At 41.2% G+C, this 24295-nt stretch overlaps 1 protein-coding gene across 1 annotated transcript; it reads right to left on the reverse strand.

The window, feature by feature from the left end:
- Positions 1-594: 594 nt before the first annotated feature.
- On the reverse strand, positions 595-23383 carry ass1 (argininosuccinate synthase 1). Its single transcript, XM_041059827.1, has 15 exons — positions 23242-23383; positions 22093-22227; positions 20887-20955; positions 20485-20673; positions 19152-19208; positions 18969-19043; positions 18259-18329; positions 18122-18152; positions 12770-12860; positions 9442-9526; positions 8900-8964; positions 6037-6168; positions 4249-4405; positions 1189-1254; positions 595-1027 (listed from the first exon to the last, which is right to left on the reverse strand). The coding sequence occupies exons 2-15, from the start codon at positions 22192-22194 to the stop codon at positions 979-981; spliced, it is 1239 nt and encodes a 412-aa protein (XP_040915761.1). The 5' UTR covers positions 22195-22227; positions 23242-23383; the 3' UTR covers positions 595-978.
- Positions 23384-24295: the final 912 nt, after the last annotated feature.

Below are 24295 nucleotides of genomic sequence, written 5' to 3' on the forward strand. Positions count from 1 at the left end.
GAAGTACAGTTTGCACCACTGAGAGAATGAAAAATCAGAAGAGTGAGAAAACAGAGCACCGGGTTTATCTGTTTCTCAAAAAAAGGTAATAATGAACCACACAATACTCTGTCTTTGTCTTCAAACTGCTTCTGCCACTTTCCTCTGTTCTCAAAGCCTGGGGACCCCATGCCGAGCAGTGAAATATACATATGTGGCCAATTGGTTTTCCTTCCATCTGACTTGTGCCATTTGAGCTCAGAAATGGCCTCATCACTTCCGCTCCAGTGGCTATCGGTTCACTTTCGCCTGTACTGAACTCCTGCACTGCTCCTGCTTCATCTGCATATTGTAAATATGATACAGTGTCCGCGCTGCCCCAAGATCTTCATGGGGCAGTGACTGTACGGCCCCAAGAGTTAAACAGGCAGACATTAATAAATAGGCTGTCAGCAAAAGACATGAACTATTAATCACTAACACATTCATACTGACGGGGGCTGATGTGAGTCACCATGTGTCTGCATGGAAACTGATGATAAATGATCATTATTTTCTGTAATGGATTAAGAAAAGAGCAGAGGAAGAAAAAAAAACACAATTCACTCTATTTTATTTCTGTCACAAAGAATTCCTATATATTGAAGTTTAAGTACTGACCTAGTGATACTAAAAACCAGACAAATTCAGGAAATAAAACACTAAGAAATACATTGTCTTAAAATGATCCTCCACAATATATTTCATGATGATCTATACACCAGATTCAAAAACTTTTTCATGCCACAAAGTCAGTTGATGGATTTTCTTCCTCTACTCTTCACCACCTAAGAAACTTACAGCAAGATTCTTGTGTGCTGATGCTAATGTAGCTAACAACAGACAATAAGGCAAGAGGTAGAAGATGGAGGCACAAGGTCTAAACCTACTACTACTACCACTTAAGACATGGTGGAGAGAGGAGGACAGAGAGAAAGAGGGTTCACAGGACTGCAACAGTTACTGCTTGGTGCTGGAGACACCCTGCAAACGGTGGTGTTCCCTTAACCTGTGGAGAAGAACAAGAAAGAAAAAATAAGAAGTGAGAATAAGGAGTGTTAATATGTAGATATGCGGAATATCCTGTAAAGCTATGTTTACATACAATATTTACATAACTCATGGATTCCTGCTTTTTAGACTTAACACTGAGGTGCAAAGAGTGCTAACCTGACAGCGTTGATCCTGATGAATCCAGAGGCATCACATGGGTCGTAGTCTCCTTGCACGTCCATGCTGGAGGAAAAAAGATCAGGAGGTCAATAGAGACCAATCTTCAAATATGAAGATGGAAGAAAACAGAGCTCAAGACCAGCTAGGAATTGAGGGAAAAGTTACAGGATGTTCTGGTAACAAAATGATTGAAATGTTTGGAGTAAACAGTAAAGTGAGAGACATGGAGCCTGATCAACTACAGGAATAACTGGATCATTGATAATCTGCTCTTTTGAAAAATAATGTTCCCGTCGATTTTCCTTTGAATGCTCTTCTTTAGCATTGTTTGTCCTGAAAATAACGAAGAATCAATACTGGGGAATGAAAACACAGCCATCTACAAAAGCACACAAAAGACGCTCATAACCCATTTTAAAACAATCCCATCATATCAAGTGTGAGCTAAGTGTCGAGATGATTTTGTAATCTGGCATTGCTGTCTTCCAGTTTATCCACTTCTTCTAAAAAAGAAGTAAATCTATAACTTGTGCCAGTGCCTGCTGTATGTTGTTTAGGCTGCTTGTTGTAGACATCTCTTCTTAGTGTGCGCGGGTGTCTCACAAAGAGTGTCTGTGTGATGTGTAATTACAGCAGTTTCTACCTGCAGTGCTTAATACACTCCCTCACAGAGTCCTCTCCTCCCTGCGACACCCCCAACACCCAATGTACAGCTTGCACTCATTCTTCAAAAGCACTTAGCAAAAGAGGAAATTGCCAACAAATGATAGGATAAACACTATAAAAAGAAAGACCGACAACTAAATCATCAACTCTCAATACAAGGCTCCCTACCCGGCACCTGAACACGATTATGAGTGAGTGGTTTCAAAGAATAAAATACAGCACTCTGTGTGTGTGTGTGTGTGCAAGCATGTGATATTTTGTGTATTCCTTTAAGAAACCCTGCAGTCTAATTGAGAGTCGAGCCAGTGGACAGCGAGGAGGGTGACATTTCTGTCTCAGATGGGTGCGGTGACGGGCTGTATTACCACTGTGTTAATGACGCCGTTTACTGTTGCCCGTGGAGAGACAACAGGATGCCAGCAGGGTTTCATGCCTGGTCTGTTCTGTGTGTATGTGTGTGACTGTGGCAGGCTTTCATGTAGCGGCAAGAAAGTGTGTGTGTGTGTGTGTGTGTGTGTGTGTGTGTGTGTGTGTGTGTGTGTGTGTGTATGTGTGTGTGAGATACTGCTGCTTCCAGGTGTATCACTGTCAGGTACATGTATATGTCTATGGCACTGTAAACATGACAATCCCTGATCACCCTAATAAAACATTATAATATATAACTGGTCCGATTTGATTGGATTTCAATTCGATTCTTAATCATTCAGTTACATCAGATAAATACCAATGCTGCATGAAGCACTTCTCAGAATTCATCCTGGGAATGAAAATGTCTTCTATATTCAACAAGTGAGCAACTCAGTTGTTGCCTTGAATATGAAAATGTATAAAGGGCAGATTTTAGGCTAAATTGTGAACACATTTCAGGGTTATAAAACTGGATTTTGGATTTATTTTCCTTGGCAAATGCAAAACAGCTAAAACATGACACATCTATATTTTTTTAGGTCTACATGCGCAAAACAGTTGAGCAAGAATAATAAACGCCTGCACCACTTACCAGAGAATCATCAACAGAAACTGAAAATCTGCTCACTAATTCATCTGTACTGTTTGTGCTGACACCACATCAGCCTGATGTCCGTAGACAGCTGTTAGACAGTGTTAGCTCCCTGACAAGGACAGACTGAAAAAATGTGCAAATGCAAAGATCAATCTTGGGTTTTTAAGAATTGATATTAGGTCATTCATATTTTTTTAATGTAGCCCCAATAGTTTTTCATGTTCAATATATTTCTGGTTTATTTGTTTTTTCCTTATTGCTCTTATTTATAAAAAAAAAAAGGTCCCTGTTGAAAAATGGGATTTTATATTTACAGTTACTTTGTTCGTTTTTTACATCAGTTAAGCATGGAGCAAAGTTTTGTGTCACAGTGTGTGTGAGTCCATTTGAGGCTGGTGGTTTTTGTTTGGACCGTCTGTAATGTGGGAACCACTGAGCCCATCTGTCAGTGGCCCCGAGGACTTTGCAATGTTGCAACACTACACCTCTGTCACACTCATGTATTGTCTGAGCCAAGACATGTGTCTCAGAAAGGTGAAGTGTTGAAATGAGAACATCAGCCTTCATCAGTGAGAGTTTTCTAAGCAGCTGAAAGTTCAATGAGTCGTAATTTATCTCACTGAAGATAGTTGTTAAATGTTTCACTGGAAACAGAATACTCAGAAACACTAAGAAAAAGTAGCAGGCTAATACAATATGGGTTAAAGGGGCAGAATGAAAGCACAGTCTGAGTACAGTATCATCCCCATTAATCTCTCCCTCTTCAAAACCAGCCTAAGGAACTGAATGGCTGACTGTGTGAGGCATGTGTCCTTGTCTCTGTCTTTCTGACCTGCTTAACTAGCATGACACCCTGGTACTTTCCTCTTACAAGCCCAGTGAAATCACCTCTCTCCTCTGGATGAAAATGCCATCAGCTCTCTGACTCTAGGGTACAGCTGGAGTGTGTGTGACTGAAGTGGAGATGGAGAGGCATATGGAGGGGTTTTACTTTGGTCAGTGCTGAGCCTGCCCAGAGGGCATGAGGGGTCAGCCTCCCGAACAAACCCACTGTTATCACAGCCAAGAGGGCATGGGGGGTGCAGTAAGAGGGGTTAGGGTTGGGGGCTGCCCTCCAGGAACTGAGCTTGACACTCCTCTGATGTCTTTGTGAGGCAGGGTCGGTTTAATATGTTGATTTGGAGGTCAGAAGAGAACTTGGGCAAGCTGACCTAACAACAGGCTGACTGGTGAACATGTGGGATAGCTGCAACTGTGCCCAGAGCAGCCAAACACAGCTGTCAAGTAAGAACAAGCACACACTTTGATTCACTGACACATGGCTGCTTCTGTTTTACAAGCACGTGTGCACACATATACACACACACACACACACTTTACCTTACCTGACCAGCTCTTCATTGTAAAGAGACTTGGGTGACTCGCGTCCCTGGATGTAGACTTGACCCTTGAAGACAGACAGCTGTACTTTGCCCTCAACATTCTCCTGGGACTTGACGATGCAGTTTCGCACAAAATCACACTCTGGACTGTACCAGAAACCTGAGGCGAGGAAGGAAAGAGGAACATGTAACATGTCACAAAAAGCACAGCTGTAAAGGTTTCTATTCTTTTTAATTTTAGTTTATTTAAACACAAAGAAGAGACAGTATGATGAGCCTAATGATGCCTAGAAGGCCATTGAAATAAATAAAAAAAAACAAAAAAAAAACAAAAAAAACAAATACGGCAAATAAATTTTCATTTATTATTGTAAACGTTATGAATTGGACAACGGCTAAACACAATACACAGCATTGAGCAGGTGAAGAAAGAAGCCCCTCCCATTTGCAGCAGGCTCTGCAGTCGTCTGTGTGACAAACCCTCTCATGAGATACGACTCTGTCTGTTCTTTGGTCTCATTTCTGTTCCAGGTGAAGTTCAAAAACCCCTTTCTTTTCTCCCATTTTGCAGACCTGTCCCATCAGTCTCTGAGACAGATGGGCGAAGGATATGTCTGTATATGTTCAGAGGTCAGGCACACCCCACTCAGCAGGGGTCCGCCTCTCATCAGCAGCTGACCTCCACCTCATCGTCTGGCCATGTTCAAAGACACACTCCTTGCCTGCTTGTATTACCTCCGATTTGGCAGTCACGCACAAGCCCCATTTTAGTTTAGAGTCAATTGGATTTTGTGTTAGTCTTCATGTTAGTTCCGCCTCTGTGTCACTGTAAGATTTGGGCTTTTACTAATTATTATTTTTTATTCTTGATTAATCAATTTACAAAGTTATGAAAAATATCTTTCCCATTACCAGTTCCAAAAGTGATGTTTTGAAAATATTTATTTTAAATAATCAGAAGTCCAAAATTTATAATTATATTAACATATGTGCATTTGATTAGTGGAGCAAATGTTTGGTGCCTATATTTATAAATGACTATTACGATTTACACTTCTAATTCTTTTTCTTTTAAACAACTAAGCAATTAATTGACAACAGGGGTGGCTGTTTTTTTACTTTACTGCACTACCTCCAACCGCTGCAACCTCTCTATTGAAGGGTTGTTTGGATAAATAGAGTTGTATTAATGCAAAACAGATGCAGGACAGGTGGATTGTTAACAGAAGCCCCACCACCATCTGTCTGTTATCTATCTGCAAAATTATTAATGACTTAAACCTACAATGGGTTTAATCTCTGCCCTGCTTCTGAAGGTAGCACCATTATGTGAGTGTGTGTGTGTGTGTGTTTGCTTCCTGTCTCTGGAGGGTATAACTGAAGTGGCCTAGTAGTCGGTCTCTAATGGCACTGATCCTATTATGTGGATGAAGGTGCAGGGGACTGGAGACCGAGCAGAAGGGAGGATTAAGACACCTGAGCCAAGAAAAGCTCATGCACACACATGCAAACATACTTAACATACAGGAACATACGTAGACACGTTCACTTCGCTCTTATATAAGGTGCACAGTGACGTTTCTGACACAAATAACTAACAGTGATCACCCAAGCAATTTTGGAAACTGTACTTTTTAACATTGCAAAGGAGAATAATACTTAAATACTTGTAACTACATATATACTTATATACTACAACATATTATATCTGGCTGAGCAATGTCATAAAAAGGGTGTGAATGACAATCTATACAACAGATCAAATTAAAATGATGTATCTTAGGGACTTACCATTGTAGACGAGGTCAGAGAACTTGATACCCAGCCCCTGTTTGATCCGCCGCACCTCTTTGTCCATGGTAAAGGTCTCGATGTCTAAATGGGCCTGTAAAAGGATGGTGCCTCCTGGGGTTTCATAAATCCCTGACAAAAGTTCAACAAAATGAATGAATAGTTGCACAAAACACAAAAGCAGAACAGGTTTTTTGAACATGTGTTAACAGATTGGTAAGGAAATGTATGCACCTTTATCAGCCTGTATAATGTTCTCATATGTTCAACACAATCTCATCATAATCATGATTTTATACAGTTTACCACATTTTTTAGATCTGATTGAACTTTAATCAAGAAAACTAAAAATAATAAAACTCCTGATTCTAAATCATACATCAAGATACACCCCCTTTTTATCACAACCCCTGGTACTGTCATCATCATCATCATCATCAGAGGCCATCCACAGGAACATAAACTACAAGCCCTGTTTATCTGAGCTAACTACAAGCGAACAGCTCTATTAGCCATCAGCCATCTGACAGACAGGTCCTCACAGTGCTCACAAAACACGGATGAGCCTGTCCTGGGTAAATGACAGGGTAGGAGGCCCCTGCCAGCCTGGAGCCTGGACCAGGGCTCTGCCTAACCTGCAATTTACCCCCTCTGGACAGGGAGGGAGGGGGTGAGGGGAGAAAAGATGAGGTAGATGACAGGAGAAATGAAGCTGTCACTCAAATGTCAGTTAAAACAAAGGAGGACAGGGAAAATGCTACAAGACAGATCGGACGACAGAAATAGGAGCTTTATCAATGACATTCATTTTTTGTGTGAGTTGAAATTTTGAGTGAAACTGTCAGTGCCAGTTCCCCATTCATCACTGTCAATCTGAATGATAGTCACAATTTTTTTGGTTAGAGCTGTGCTGCCATGCTGCTAAACAGATATTCTCTCACCAGACTACCATATTTCATAATTTGTGTGGTGTTCTCCTGACTCCAAAACCATTTTCTGAGATTTAACAGATGAACACTATCTAATCCCTTCCAATCATGTGAGCAGCAGAGCTCAAATCTGTATGACCCCCAAATAGTCCAGCACCGGTCCTGATCTGAAAATGGAGAAGCACTTACTGTGTGCTGGTGGCCAAAAACAGAGCTTAGCAATGCTGCTAATTGTCTAAAGCCTCAAAAGACTGCCACCTGAGCCAGTATGACTTGTGGCATTTAGGTGATCCAGGGCCACAGAGGGCACGTCGGGACATTTCCGTTGGCTCTATCAGATAAATAAGTTAAAACTGCCCTGCAACACAACTTGGCTTAAGTGCTCCAAAAGAGAGCAAGCTTAAAGGAGACGAGCAAACAATGAAATGCTATCTGGGTAAGCTCCAACAGTGGCAGTTTAGTTAAGCTTAAAGAGACAACGCCCCCTGCGGTTTTTGAGGTTTTAATCTTTTATACGCTTACTGCAGGTATGCTAACCATGCTGCAGGCCGGCAGGGGTTCAGGTCAGGAATTAAGTCATCCTGAGCTGATCCCCTCAAACCCTTTGGGCAAACTGTTAGTCCAGCATAAACAGGCAATAGATGTAAATTAATGGAGATAAATATCTTGAGATGCAGGAATGGATAGAAAATAATTTTACTTGAATAAACAAGTAAATATATTAAAAATGTTTGTATTAGTTAGTGCCACAGTCCTGGAGTTTGACAGCACCATGGACTGGACATGAGGCAGCCTGATCATCATCAAAAGATAAAGCCATTTCCGACGGCTTTTGATAGGTGCACCCCTGCTGACACCATCACCTGTGTGCAGGTCAAAGATGTGACAGCGCTGTGACAGATGGGAAATGTTAGTCTGGCACACAGACTGCTGAATGTTTTGTAGCACAGTGACAACATTCTTGACAAACCATTTCAATCCCCTCCGCCTCCCTGACCCCATACAAATAAATATGACCCAACACAAATAAGTATGACATGTCCCCATTCAATCCCTCCCATCATCTATTGTGCTAACACGACTGCCATTCCAAAGGAGACCAACACGTACACTCAATGGTAGTTATTCAACCACTTGGACACCTTGTGCTCCACCTCTTCCTATTGCTTCAGTGGAGGAAAAAGCTTTGATCTTTTGTTCAGCCGAGGGGAGAGAAAAGTGGGCTTCCCATTTTCCAATTTCTACCTGCCAAGTTGCGCCACAGCCACAGTCTGTTGGCCAGTCAATTTGCCAATCATGTCATGGGGGAAGAGTGTGTGTGTCCATGCGAGTGTGTGTGCATCATACACAGCCAGGACAGCTTACTGGCCTTGCATACTGGCTGTGGTAACACATGTAGAAAGCTAACAAAGGAGCTTTTCAAGTTGCCTGTTGATACCAAAAAGGAGAGAAAAACATCCCTGTGCAACTCCATGTGCACATATGTGATCGACTGTGTATTTGCATTTATCCAGTGAAGCGTGTGCGCCGTTATCGTGTTCGCAGTGTGCGTGTTTTCTGTACACGTGTGTGCATGCATAAGTGAATGGAAGTAACTTCAGTGTCCATGATTCCAGGTGAAGCAGAGGAAAACATTTCCTTTGAGGAGAGTGTTTGCCATCCAGCCCACTTTTATGGAAGGAATGGAACAGCAAGTGTGACACTTAAAGCACTCAAGTAAAATAACTGCAAATTGCATGAAAGCCCTGGACACTGAAAGGAAAGGTTTTTGAAAAGATGCAGAATTAAAATATTGCAAATATGTCCATCTCACTGCACTTACAGTGTGTATCATTGGTTGTGTAAGTGAATAAGCCTGTCAGACTAATTTGGCATGAATTAGAAATGTCATAACCAAGACAGATAAAAATCAAATATAATTTTTAATTCCTTACCTCTGGACTTCATTCCAATGAAACGGTTCTCAACGATGTCAATCCGGCCCACACCATGCTTTCCTCTAAGAGAAAGACAGGGAGAGTCAGACGACTGTCAGTGGACACCACACTAATTTCACCTTGAATTAGTTTAGAATAAGTAAGAAACTGTCAAGATCAAATAAAGTCTTAATTGGTCTGCCAGCCAAAGACATTATAATCTATAAATGAACAACAACGCAATATTAAAAATTACAATTAATAAGAAGCAAAAAAAAAATTGACATAGGCACCCAACACACCACCAGGAAAGAAATCACTTCTCTGTTAAAATATTTCTCCTCATAATTACACAGGATGGCCAACAACGCTGGTAAATTCAGCATTAGAATTTATTCGGACAGTTGGAGAGATTAACCGCTGTTGCACCCCAGGGGACACTTACACACTAATCTGATACAATCTGTCAACATCCAACAAACCATACATGAAAAGTTTGTGTTTTATTTTTAAATAAATGCTTTATAAAAAATTAGAACATGCCACAGGAAAATGCTTACCCAATCTCATTAAGGTATGAGAAGATATCAAGTGGTGAGTCCTTGGATTTGCCTTCCTTCACATTGGTCACCTTGATAGGCACTCCTAAAGGGGAAAATATATTGATTTCTTTAACAATATCACACTAACACAGGAATAACCTTTACTTTATCTTTGACTTCTATCATGTATAATGTACTTCATCCGGTAATAGTAGAAGAAAATCATCACTACTCGCATAGCTGTCAGTGGCATGCATTACTAAAGTGAAAATCACCTGATGTGAGGAACAAATACCTTCCAGTAGCTAATTCCTGTTGCCAAACAATTATATTTTTCTAATATTACATAAATACAGGCCGTAAACCCAAAGCTGAATTGCAAAAATGTTGTATTTCTAATGGTCCGTGTAATGGTCTGGTCTGACATTACCTGCCAGACTGATATTTGCTCTCTGAGGAGGTGATCACTGAGTTCACTGAGATCACAGAAGCAATCAGCACAGAGCCCACAAAGAACAATGAGTGAAAAATGTAACCTTTACACAGTGTAGTTAATCAGCAGTTTGGGGACTAATGGAAAAATTAATTTCATCTGACTCAATTGTCCCCAAAAACAGCAAAGAGTTGGTAGAAGTGCTCATTACCTCTGTCACTGAAATCAATAGTAGTCAGCTAAAAGTGAAAACCCTTACAAAAGGAGGTGGTGAGAAGGGCTAATAAATTCAAAGGCCCTGCTCATTTGAAAGCTGTGAAATTGTGGGCAGGCCTTTACCTAATTCAATTACACACGCAGCTTTGTTACCCATACTCTCTTTAGCGCTGAGAGTTTTTTTGCGCCACTGAGCGAGTGTGTGTTCATGCGCATGTGCAGGAGACACTTGCAGATTCATCAACCATGTTCCAGTTACTATGTTTCTAACACACACACACACACAGAGTTTTTCTTTATAAGACACCCACATTCATTCCACACACTTCCTCTCCAAAGCCACTTAAATCGAGTGCAGATCAATCACTGTCACGGACCTGCTCATTTATGGCCTTCAATGAGCAACACGGGCCAAAGGTGGAGGCGAGGACACAAACAGAGTCATAGGTGAAAAGGAGTGTGTGCGTCCGTGTGTGTTGGGAAGGGAATATAAACATTTCAGGACTTCAAGAGGAGGAGGAGAGGAAATGAGAAAAAAATCAGCTGATATTCACTCTGCATCCGTCCACCATTCAGTCCTGTACATACTTTCGCATGTCTGCAGTTATCAGTCAAATAGCTTTGAAGAGAAGAGCAGCGCTTGTATTCGCCTTTCAGCCAGCGTTTACAAAGCACTGATAGGAATGACACGTGAAGCTCTTGACAAATTTTTTTAGACAAGGGCTTTGTTGATGGCCCATTCTCATATCGCGGGAATCGTGGTGGCTCCCATGGAAGCAGAAAAAGTACCTCCCAGTGCAGGAGAGGGAAGCATGGATGGTGCATTATTAAAACTGTGCCCCCTCCCAGATACCTAATAATTAGATTAAAAGTTCAAATAAATTACGTGAGTGTCTGAACGTGGGAGTGAAGGGGCCGTCCTTTCGTCCCTGCACTCTCTCTTTTTCCTCGCTCTCTCCATCATGCGGGTTCTATCATTCACTGAGGGGTCTTTTTCTCCCCGTGATCCTTTTCTTCAGTTTTTCGCAGCCTAACAGTGCAGACAATGGGAGCGCAGACACAGTTGTAGGAAAAATTACTGCTTTACATTTTTCCTCTCTGTCTCTTTTTCCTCTCCACTCCTCTGGCATGAAAGGAGGGAGGGATGATTTTTTTTTTCCTTAAAAAGGGAGAGGAATGGGGAATGGAGTGTTTGACGGGGGAAAAGGTTCCTGTCGTTAAATATTCTTTTTTAATCAGTGAGAAAACTTTGGTGAGAAAGGCAGGGATGAAAAGGTGGGAGGGGGAATGAAATGAAACATTCTTGTGCTGATCTTGTGCTCAGAGGGAGGAGTAGGCTCAGGCCTTTGTGTGGACAACTAAAACAGCTTTTGTCATAGGGTGCTCAATAAAGGCAGAGAGAATATGTGTGAAAACGGAGCGCAGGCCTGCAAAGAACGCGCGAAACCAGGCTACGCTTTACTACTGCATCACTGTTTTACAAAAGCACATCTCATCTCTAGCTGAACTGACAGCTACCTACTTGTTTTACAGTTAAACATTTTCCTTGGGAAACTGGTAAAGTCTGATCTGGACAGCACTTCAATGCAGATACATGTTGGGTGCGAAATGGCACTTTATTTGCACTTTAAAAAAAGCACTTTTGGCAGCTTCAGTTTTAATGATCTCAAGTACCTCCACCAAATCTTCTACCAACTTTCTGCACTTCTCTCAAATTACTATTACAGCTCATAAAGCTGTCCATCAAGTCCATGCGATCAGAGGAGCTAGTGTCTCTCAGGCAATTGATGTTTGTGATCTTCAGCCACCACTAGTGACCAGGGATGAAGGGACATCTGTGCCATTTGCCCCAGGCTTGGATGTTTCTTGCCATTTTCACTTTGTGCAAACACGTGACACTTTCCGCTATTCAGCCTGGCCCTTGTGGCAATATATCTAATGAGCGTTTCTCTGGCCCCTCAGGGCTTGGTGTATAAGCTGGACTTAATGCTTCCGGCCTGTGTGTGTGCCCCCGGGCTAAACATGGCAGCTTTGGACCAAGTAATGCTGTGAGAGGTTAAGAATAAGTCTGGGTGGTCAGGAATGGTGATAAAGTGCAGCCGGGTCAACGTTAGAGCTGTAGCCCTGTGGCTATAACCATCAATGTTAAGTAACACGAAGAGGTGTAGACTAGAGTGGACACAGAGTGAGGGTGGACACTAACTGTAACAGATAGATTACAGATATCATTCAATAAAAATCATGTAAAGTAACAGAAACTTCTTTTCCAGACTAGTTTTGATTTCAGAAATCAGGTCCAGGGGTTTTCCAAATGAAAGTGTAAATTCAGTTTGAATTTAACCTTGGCATAACTCAAGCTCAAACAAAAAAGACTGTTCTTCATCCTCAAGTTTGCTCATTTCAAAAGAGCAATGCAAAATCCATTTCACAAATATGACAGAATTGACAAACTATAAATCAGATGTTTTCACTTTCATTTTAGTTTCAACTGAAGTGAAAACGGATTGTTTAACTTCATTAAACATTTAAGGAAAATGAAAAGTACGAACAATAATTATCATTCATTTGAATAATGAGGTCAAATGAACTTTGTGAACAGCCATAAAAAATATTTCACATTTTTCGGAAAATTACACGTTTTTATATCTACATCAGGGATTAGCAGAGGAATCAACAGGTGACAACAAGCACACTAACCGTTTCTAAACTCTATCTCCAGTACATCAGGGGTGTTGGGAGAATCTTCTGGATTTGTGGTCATCAGGTACAGGTCACCCGGAGCATGGCTCTGAAAGAAAAACACACACTCACTTTCTCTATTTCACACACTTTTATTCCCCTTGATGAATAACCAGGACCTTCTGAGACCTCATCAAAGAGTGGCAGCGCGAATGTGGGAGACTATTGTGTAAGGTGATAACAGACAACTCGAGACACGGCGGGCAGAAGAAAAGAGAGGATGATGCGTGAAAAAGGAGAAACCTGAAAATGCCATCAGGAGTTGAGTGAAGACAAAAAAAAATCAATGTTCCATTTTTCTCCTCTATTTGGTTTCATTTTCCCTGCAAGGCCCTTCACCACGGGGGGAGGCGGGGAAAAGTGGGATGCAGCAAGGACGAGAGTGGGAAAGGGCAAAAGAAAGAAATGACTCACATCCCCGAGAACAGTGAACATTTGACAAGTCAAAACACACTTGATGCTGTGACAGAACCAGAATCTGAGCAACATTAAGTCCTCAATAATATTCTGCCTGTCTGCAAAAATCTCTGATTTGCCAATTCTATCATGCATCTGGGATTCTTCTCTACCTGTGTTCACCTCCTATAATCTTCTAGTTTCACAGCTTTGATTTCCTGAGCGACGTTCCTCTTCTATTTTATTTCCAAGAAGAATGTAGAATTTTGCTAAATGGGCATCACACACCGAAGACTTAAAGTCAACACCTTAAATTCACTAAAGTCGTCCTGGGTGACAGACATTTGGCGTTTTTCCAGCTGGTGGGAGCCAGGAGCGATTTCAGAAAGTCACGGTTGGGACCTAAAAGAGCGTGGCCGTCTGACGTGTCCGCCCAGTGATGTGCCCCTCCAACAATTACAAAGCATTAGGACAAGACGATGGCCAATGTCTCCTGAGCTGAGGCAAATTGCAGGGGGACTATGCAAAATAACTACTGGGTGCATTTAAATGGAAAGCTTTACCAGACACTAAATCATCATACAATAACTAATCGGCATCCGCTCGCCGCCTGTCAGAGAGGAGAAAACGAGCAGCGCAATCACTTTCCTTCCTTTTAACTAAACACCAAAATTGACTGAGAAGGCACCCGTCTCCCTCTCCTTTATTTTCTGCCTCAGAGCCCTGAAAGATGCCAAATGAGAGTGAACAGGAGAGGGGTAAAATGACTACCCTAAAAAGCCTTTTGATGCATACTCTTTGAGGGGGGAAAGATGGACTGAATTTTAAATACTGGAGATGAAAGAGACTACATTTCCTGTGGTATTATGTGCTGGTTGTAAAGAAAATAAAAAAATCAAATCAAATAGAACACGGTAAAGAACATAAGAGTCATTATCTTTAACAGTATTTGTAGGAGGTGGCTTTCTAACTCACAGGAAAATTTTACACAGTGTTCATATACTACCTATGATTTTTGATATGTTAAGCATTAATTAAAAAGCCAGCTCCAGATTTTGTCTTTTTTTTCCTACGAGTATTCATTTTAGTCTAGCTTTGCAGAATTTTTTTATGCTCAAAAAAGGCCTCACATCAGAACAATTTTTACCTCCTCAATTAAAAATAAATTTTTAAAACGTACACAAATTCATGCCTCTGACTAAGTAATAAACAAAAACTCATGCATGCTCCAAAAACAAGAGCTCAAACTTGCAGGCTGTTGGACACAAAGCAGAAAAAAAGGAAAAGTAAGGGAATAGGCCTGTTTCCAGTGAGCAAGAGATCAATGCATTTCAATTCAAACCCCCTGCAGGTGGACCTGTCCCAAAGCCATGGCCCTGAAAGAGAGGAAAAGGTAGAGATAGAGAAGGGGATGGAGGGGGGGGGGGCGGGGGGTATTGGTGGGAAATGGGGCGTGAAGCGCACCATCATGTAGCACAGAGCAGCTCCTTTGGCAGTCTTTGCTTCTTCCATATTGTTGTGCTAAACATGGCCCATACAGCAAAGAGGGCTGACGCATGAACTTAAAGCAAGTAAATTTCTATCTTTCCACATATTAGTTGCCTCATTGGTTTTCAATCGAAGCCAACAGGGCCAAAAGAAGCAGAGGTGGCAGGAGGGAGAGGGGGGGGCGGGGGAGGGAAGGGAGAGTTGAGAGGGAGATAGAAGAGAAAAGGATGGTAAAAACATCTTTGGCGCAATGGGTTGGAAATGACGCTCAAATCACCATGTTTCAAGTCTGTCCTTCTCTTTAAAATGCAAACACGGCAAATTGAGAAAAGAATAAAACAATATACACATGTGACGTGCTGGAGAAATATTTATACTCTTAACACCCAAGGTGTTTTGGTTAATGTTAAACCCTCAGCTAAACTGAACGAGGACAAGAGGCATTTCTACATGGAGGCAAGGCTGGAGCGATGTCAAGATGGACACAGGGAGCACCCGCTAAGTATTACAGGTCAGACCAATCAGACCTGAGGGCAGCGAAGGCACATGACAAACACTGACCTTTTTGCTTCAAAGCACACATTCTCATGCATACATACACCTACAACACCACTTCCTTCCCCTACAGGCAGTCTGTCCATCCATCTTTCCAGGCAGCCATGCGACCAGCAGAAAACAAGTTTTCATTTCCTGTAGGTGAGCAGAGGCTTGGCATTACGCTCCTTTACTTCTGGTCAACATGAGCAGTGGCCCATCAGCTCCCTGATCAAAGAACAGAGTGGGCCTGGGGAAGCTCACTGACAGAGGCTATAATTAAGACTGAGGTGATGTTTTAATGACACAGGACGAGTGTCAGGCTGCCTCAGGGTGGGTCCTGACTGCTCATGTGTGGAGGGACGAAGAGAGAGGAGGCCGTGAGGAAACTGGAGGGTGCAGAGACATCTAACAATTGTCATATTGCCTACTCAATTCAGTGAATGCTACAAAATGATAACTATGGCATACAGTAAGAAAAATATGCACTTTAAAAGCCAACTAGCTGTGGGCAAGATGGTTAAAATCTTTTATGACAGTATATAAAATATTACATCGCCATTCCAGTACATAGCAGGATGCAAAACTTTTTTCTGGGAATTCAATTGAGCAACACTTATAAATAAAAAGATCAAAAATACAAAATCAAATCAAAATCCGATAAAGCCACAAAGCAGTCCTGCTTGAAATACAAGCAAAGACATAAAAGGGACAGCTTTTAGAATCTGTAGAAGAATCTCTGTCGGCTGATGGTAAATGTCTTCATATTGCCCAACCCTGATGCCAACAAAACCACAATTTAATGTGGGATTTAATTAGTTAAACTTCATGACAGCCATTAACGCAGTCATCAGGTGCATGCTAATACTATTAAACATGACTGCACAGACATGATAACAGCGTGCTGAAGTTGCCCTGGGTGCATGTCTTCACATAGGTTAACGCCACCAAATGGAGGTGAGTAAATAAAAAAAGTCACCAGGCCATTGTGCTACAGGCAACATGGTTTGAGGTTATCAGGAAGGATATAGTGTTAATCATAGAGTAACCTGAACTCTACTGACTCTTATCTATAAGAGAACATATGAGCGACCATTTGGACATTTCCTAATCTGACTGTGTTGAGCAGAGAGGGGCCATTGTACCACAGGTGGGGGAGCTGAGGAGTTTGAATAGTCCAGGTCCGCCCTGAGCCTTTAGGGCTGTAACTGGAGGAGAGAAAGAGGCTGATACAGAGAGGAGATACTTAGAACAAGATGACCTCTTTCAGATGACCTTCTAGATGGATAAGAATCTGACATGCTGGTTTGAGAATTTGGGTAAGAAATTAATTTTGTTGTTGCTTTATTGGTTATATCTAGAGTTCAATTTGTATTTATATTAATTTCTAGTTTTAAGTAGCATTTAAATTGGCGTTTAATCTAAAAATTATTCTGGGGTACTGTGATGCTGTTATTGTGATGTTTACCCTGACCCCAATTAACAAACATACTTGGAAAAAGGCCAATTGCCAGAAGGGCTAGAGGTTGTGGCTACTGAAAATTACTCAATTATTGCAGCCCATTCAAAGTTCAGAATATCATTTTGTGCCTGGGGTAATGTATTCAAATCCTTTCACCGCTATGGACCCCTGCACCCATAAATATTTCATTGTATTTAATGCCATTAATCGATTCAATATTGGAGTAAATGGTCCAACACAAAACCCCTGAATGAAATCAGTTACACAATTCAGTCATCATACATCGCTGTGGCTATTGAGCCGGTTCGTCTCATTCTTTTCAAAACATTTCTCCACAGACCGGCCACTGAAGAGGCAGCGTAGGGTGGGAAAGGGACACAGAAAGAGAGAGAGAGAGAGATAGAGGTCTGTGAGTTACAGTGGCCCTGCCCCTGCATCTCCACTCCAGCAGCGCGGGACCCCTCGCCTCCCTGTGATACCCGTCCATTGGGGACTCATCTGTCTGGCGCGCTGTCTTTGTACTTTACTGTTACTGGTGACATTTTGGTGTCACGGTGTCACGATGAAATGGCTCCCCTCCCACGTCGCAGCCCGCGGCGGCGCAACCAGTGGAACAATAAGGTCCCGAGGAGTTGGGGCTGGAACCAAGGAGGCCCCAGCTGGGCGCAACGCCCTAACCCTTCCCCCTCCCCGGCTCCCATGAAATTGGGAATTAGTCGAAGCGTTGCTGACGACAAGTCAGTGTCTGTGTGTCCCAGGCTATTCCCAGGGCCCGGCGAAGACCCGGGGTATGGAGAGGCAGAGACACAGACACAGCGACCAAGTGATGGGAGCTTTGGAGGTCACTAGGGGCAACCTGTGTGTACTGCTTTGACCTCTGACCTAAGCAAAGATCAAACTGTGTTTCACCCATGGCACTGTGGGAGAGTGAGTTGTCTCTGCTGAGGCTGGCATGGGTCAGCAGAGGGGACAGAAGGCTTACTGCCATGTTATTTTTACAGTCACTCCAAGTAGACGATACATTTTTTACTGTACAAAAAAGTATGCAGTATTTTGTCTGTCTGCTCATGTACTGTATACAATAGTTAACTGTGGCCATATTAAAATTAATATATATCTGTGTAGGTTGACAAATGTTCTGTGTAATTTTGGCTCTGATTGTTCATCTTAGGATGACATCGACCGTCAGTTTTTACAGGTTCTTAAATAATGGTGGCAGTAATCAAGGGTATTAATAACCTAATTTGCTTAAAATCTGTATTATTAACATAACACTCAGTGAAAGAAGTCACATTTTATTCAAGACACGTGACTGCATTTAAACAGTGACTATTTGTAACTATTTTAATTGTATGTGCTGCACAAAGAAAAAAGTAGAGCTCTTATGTTTGTGAAGAATTTGTGGACAAACCATTAAGAACTGGTCTTACCTTGGGATTCTCAAGGATGCCAGACTCATAGCTGTTTAGAAACATAGTTTAGAGAATACCAATCAATACCATTATTTTGAATTCTGATGGAGAAACATAAGATATTGAACAAGGTGAGTCTCACCAGTCCTACCCACCTTATATGCATGAGGTTGGCGTCCATACTCCAGGGTGCCCGAGGAGTGACGGGCACAGGGATGCCATGTTTCTACAGTTTGACAAAGAGGTTTTAAATCAGAGCTAAACTTAAGAGCTAAACACAGTCCTGAACACAGGGAAACCAAAATGAAGCTGCTTCTGCCACTCTGGTTTTCTCTTTACATTTTCACAATGACAAGAGCTACAACAATCAAAAAGAAAGACATTTTTGATTTGATCAAAGGAAAGATCAGCAATTCAGTGTTTTAAGATCGCATGCTTTCGCAAATTCTCTATAAGTCAGCTAGAGAGAGATGTTGAATAAAACACCATGGCCACCCTCTAGTGGGCAAAACTAGTCTAGACCACCATCTGAGGGGACCAAGTGAACAAACAACAGGAGAATGTGTGTGGTCAAAGTAAAATAAATCAGTAAATGGTAAATTAAATGTTAATGTAATCATGTTTGCCAGAGTGTGAAATTCAATTACAGGTTGAGAGTAGGGATGTAATACTACAATACAAAATAAGAAAACTATATACAATATAAAACAATGACCTAGGCAGATGTCTGTGGATGTACGTGTCATTATTTTGGACATTTTATAGATCGAATGATGAATCGGTAATTCGGTTTGACAGACTTCGGCACCAACAAAGTGAATTTTACATAAAATTTTGTGGCTCATTACTCCACTGTTGGAGTTACCTGTGCATATTCCATCAGGTCTGATCTCCCCTTGAAGCGGTTGTAGAACTCAGGGATCCTCCACGGTGCAATGATCTGAACGGCCCAAACAGGGAGTGAGTGAGTATGTCGTGCTTGCTACAGCAACATCAACAGCTGTTGTGTCGAACAGCACAGGTCAGTAAGGTCAAAGAGCCAACTCACCTTAATCTCAGGGTACAGGGAGTAGTATGTGAGCTCAAAACGTATCTGGTCATTGCCCTGAAAAACAGTGGTGTAAGAGTTAATGGATAAAAATGAACAGAAGCTTAAAGCGTACACGGTGGTGGCTGAGTGGAGATGTTTCCCATGTCTGAATGACAGGTGACAGATGCCAAAATCCCATCCCATCTGTGTTTTTTTTTTTATAATTCCTTGTACAGTTCTCTGTCTCTTTCTTTATCATCAGTGTCAAACAAAAGACAAATGTTCACACACAGCTGGAGATGGTTACTATTACTAGAGGTCTCTATTGTAACTTTATAATCTGGTGTTTGTCTCCATCTACAGGCAAAATGTGGACACTGCATTTCAACTAATGGCCAGAGTCTTGGTTCCATAAATTCAAAGAGAAAATATGGACAAAATTTGAACAATTATAACTAAAGTATACATCGCAGTGTTACATTTTTATTTCACAAGATCACATATGTAAAACTGTTTGTAACACTTGTCTTTTCAATCCTTTTCCAGCTTTGTAAAAGTCCATTAGAATAGTTTGTCTGCCTTTTTTAATTCCAAGATAAATGTTAAAATAGAGAACATAATGCTGTTAAGCTGCTATAACTGGGCAGTAAAATATGACAAATTGCCCCAAGAAAACAACACAGTACGTCTGGCGGGGGAAAAAAAGGCCAACATGTCATGAGGGAAAATAGATATTAGAATCACATAATCCAGGCTAATTTTTTACTCTTTGTTGGCACATGCTAATCAGACAGGCACCTGGGAGGATTTCACAGAGCAAAAACATTTCTGCTGTTGAACTCCAGTGACTCCTTTAATTTAACTGATGATTCATGCTGTGTGTAGACAAGTAGAGATGATGACATATTTCAGAGCCACAGGATCCTTTTTTTTTTCAATGAATAGATGACGAACTAGAGTCTTAGAATAAAGGACTGAAATGGCTCCATGGAGGGTAGATTTCTGAATAACTGATTCAGTTTGGTTACAAAAGGTTGATGTTAAAACCTGAAAATGCATGGCCTAAATGCCAGTGTTCAGACTTTGAACAGTGGCCTTGTGAACTAACTGGTTTAGAAAACATTATTTGGAGCGTCCTTTTGGATTGGGTACATAGCACGCAAACCACAATGCCAAGGGCTCAATTCAGGCAGACAAAACTGGACTGAAGTTGTATGGAAATCCCCCACCTCAAAAAATTTAAATAATCTTTAAATATATATGAACAAAAGACAGAAAAATACATAATATATGAAATATATGAAGGCTGTGTTATGATTTGTGTAGTCTTATAGTCCTGTGTCTGGTTTACCTTTCCTGTGGCACCATGGGAAACAAACTGGGCACCCTCCCTGCGTGCAATTTCAACCTGATGACGTGCAATGCAGGGTCGTGCTACCGCAGTACCCAGCAGGTACCGGTCCTCATACACAGCATTGGCTTGAACAGCGGGCCAGATGAAGTCCTCCACAAACTCTGCACGCAGGTCCTCAATGAAAACCTACACAGGCACAGAAGTCAGGACACAGAACAGAGCTCTGATTCACTGCATCTGTGGGCCATTTTCATGTGAGAAATATTTAATGAATTATTTATGAAATCTTTTTCCCGTCTAGGAAAAGAGCTAACTGATGATTGTTTGCCTCAAAAGGCCTCATGATATGCTATGACGTTAAACTTGAAGAGACTAGAAACCATTCATTCTGTCTCTCACCTTCTTTGCACCGAGGCTTTCTGCCTTTTTCCGGGCAGCTTCAAAATCTTCATCTTGCCCAATGTTGGCCTAGAAAGAAACACATTTAATTGCACACCAGAGTGAGGCAATTGTACAAATTTGCATTAATATCTGCCACAGAAACTATATAAACACGATGAAAAACCAAGAGCTGTGTAGCTGCTTTGGTTTAAAGCTTCTGTGGAAGAGAATATGAGCCCTACATAAATAAAGACAAGGGCACATGCCTGTGAAATGTTCATTCTGACAAACCCCCATCTTGTAATTCAGATCACGTCTGTTGAGGAGATGTAACGACCACCTCACAGCTGATACCAACCATGAACACCACTTAAAGGCTTGAAGAGCTGCCTGAGCCCCTGAGCTGAACACAAAATGAGAGAATATTCTAATAAAAACACAAAACTGCAGCTCACATACTTTAGAATGCCTTTAATATTTCTGTACTTTTCTGCAGCTTGTGAAAGAGTCATATTCAATGCAATATACAGATAACAAAACCTGTCATGTGATACATTGCATCTGCTTTTTATCAAGGTTTTTTCTATTGAATGTGAATTACACTTTCAAACAGGATGCAATACTGAAGTTACACACATACAGATATCAGCACACCAAATAAATAAGTAAAAACAATCATTGCAGTAAGCGACCATATGCAGTTATGTCAGTGGAATTATCCCTCTCTGTCTGACTCTGTTGATGCATCGTCCTTTGACAAGTACAAACAAGTGCACAGGTTTGTAGTTTCATAATGAACAGTAAATTATGTCATGGATCAATGCCCACTGTTCCCGTTCTTCTGCTCCCCTGTTGAGCCACAGCCAAAAAGATTCAGAGGGCTACACCTCACGTGCCATTGCAGTGAACTATAGGCCATCACCCATCCCCCCACAAAACCACTGAATGAAAAGTTGGACAATAAGAAAATCCGCCTGCTGTGCAGTTCTCTGCCCCAGGGCAAAAAGTAAATCCAGTTAGATCTGTGCAGGCATTATGAAGCCAAATCCTGTGGTTGGGATTTAACCGGACAGGAGAACTCTCACATTGCCTGTATGACAAATTGCATCAGCTGTCTGAAAACAGTGAATTGTAAAACTTTGGGGATATGTGACATGCAAAAGCAGCTGCTTGTCAACACAAACTAAGACACCTGTTGCACACATGGGGCTCCTGAAACCTTACCAAGTATGTAATGACATCGTAGCCCTGCTCCTTAAGCCAAACCAGAATACAGGACGTATCCAGTCCACCGCTGTAGGCCAGAACCACTGTACCTTTAGACATGATGATGTCTGTTCAGTCCAACAGGCAGAAAAACTGCAGAGAAGAGACAGCACAGAGTCAGTTAAATAAGTTACTATAACCCAGCTAGATTTAGTACATTATAACCCAAGAGTACTTTGGGGTTAAAACAACATCCTGTTATATAATACAAAGTCTGATCTATGTCTATAGTTTAACAGGTTCATCTTAAAAGCAGCACAGCTCAGGGACAGGGCATAAGGCAGGCGATCATTATTGATTAGTTGATCAAGAGAAGGTACACTGACAATTTCGATAATCTATTTAATGTTTAAGTAATTTATCAAGAAACATTTCCTGCAACTTCTTACATGTAAACATTTGCTTTAACTTTAACATGCGACCCCTGAATGGACAAAACAAGAAATTTGTTGATGTTAACATGTGATGGCCATTTTTCACAGTATTCTGATATTTTAGAGGCTAAATGATTAGATCACTGGGCAATATTTTAATCAATGAAGCATATATTCATCAGTTAGAGCCCCCACTGAGATAAGGTGATCTCTCTAGTAGTGCTTTACAGGGTGGTAGCACATATTTTTCAAAAATTAAGTTGCTCATGTTGCTCACTTTGTCTTACTTTTTAAATGCTACTGGCAGCCGACTGCAGTAACTTTTCCCAGCCTAACAAACTCAGCTATACAATTATCATTATGCTGTTAAGCCAAACAAAAATTACATTTAGCAAACCTGTCATTTCTTGTTAATTGTCCCATGACAGAAAAAGCTTCACCTTTTATTTCAGAGGGAAAAAAAAAAGAAAAATCCATCATGGTTTGAGGAGGATGATGACATCTTCACGTGAGCTTTCCTCACATCCCGAATCAGCAGGAAGTTGTGGTAAAATAAAATCGTCACATACAAAACACATACATACATACATACATTTTTTAACAGCAACGATCCCGCTCACAGCTGAAACCCCTGGCGACAACCGCAGAAACCCTCCACCTTAAATCAATCGATCCGACTGATTTATGAAGCCTTAACTAGAAACACAGAAACATGAAAATAGGTGACACTTACCAAAGTGTGTTTTACGTTTAAAGGTGGAGACGAATACAGTTTTTTTTTTTTCGGTCGCTCGGTCACTCGGTGAACTGCGGAGGAGGGCCAGCAGCAGCGTGCTCGGTTTAGCGGCTGTCGGACTCGCGACACCCGAGCGTTCTGACTGGTTCAGCTCACGTTGCGTCATCACATCGTGCTCCTGAAACACGTTATCATGTTGGCAGCAGTTCATCCAAATGCCGTCCTGTAGGTCCATAATGTACATGAACTTCAATCACAGTCAGTTCTACCGAGACGGAAAAACATTAAATGATAATTAAAGATGTAGAAATCTTGTGGAAATCTGTCTCTTTATGGAACTTTATGGAAGTGCACAGTCAGTGGCGGTTCTACATTGAATTACTCCCTGGGCGACACCCCCTCCGAGCGCCCCCCCCCAAAAAAAGAAAAGACGTTTAACAAAAACAGCCATGTTTTAACAATATTTATATTATAACAATGTCCAACTCCAACATTTTTTTGTTAAGAAATAACAGTTTTTCTACAGTTAGTCAGTCGGTTTCTTCCCTTACAAACTATTTCCTCAGCCTTGGAAAAAACCCGTTCAGACGACACAGATGAGGCTGGTGTGTGTGTGTTTATATGTAATGAATCTATATGTCTTATCTATATCTAATGTTATTTAGGACTATATATATATATATATATATATATATATATATATATATATATATATACCTATCTATATAATTCTATATCTAATTTCTATATTATATATCTATTGCTCTATCTGCACCGATTCTCCAAAAATACACTATCAACACGACTAACTCTCAAAACAACCGCAACAAACCGGCATACTCTGCAAAGAAAAATTCAAATGACCGCCACTAGACAGAGCTATCCTATCTCTGAACACACTCGATGCCGCCACGTAATTCACATGACAAACCGAACCAATCAGCTGATTCGTATGACATCTGAATTCATTTAAACAGACTGAGCAGTAATGCATTACTTTGTAACATGTTACAGTAAAACAGATAATTACAGATAAATTCAAAAATTACCT

The sequence above is a fragment of the Toxotes jaculatrix genome, chromosome 16 (assembly GCF_017976425.1).
Source record: "Toxotes jaculatrix isolate fToxJac2 chromosome 16, fToxJac2.pri, whole genome shotgun sequence".
In the NCBI taxonomy this organism is placed as follows: Eukaryota; Metazoa; Chordata; class Actinopteri; family Toxotidae; genus Toxotes; species Toxotes jaculatrix.

What these genes read in the sequence shown, in the direction of transcription:
- ass1 (XM_041059827.1), bottom strand. Translation starts at nt 22,194, where the DNA reads ATGTCTAAAGGTACAGTGGTTCTGGCCTACAGCGGTGGACTGGATACG. An exon ending in GCATCCTTGAGAATCCCAAG is followed by an intron (nt 12,861 to 18,121) that starts GTAAGACCAGTT and finishes TTTTTCTTTCAG; the next exon opens with AGCCATGCTCCGGGTGACCT. An exon ending in CTCTGACCTCGTCTACAATG is followed by an intron (nt 4,406 to 6,036) that starts GTAAGTCCCTAA and finishes TCCTCGCCTCAG; the next exon opens with GTTTCTGGTACAGTCCAGAG.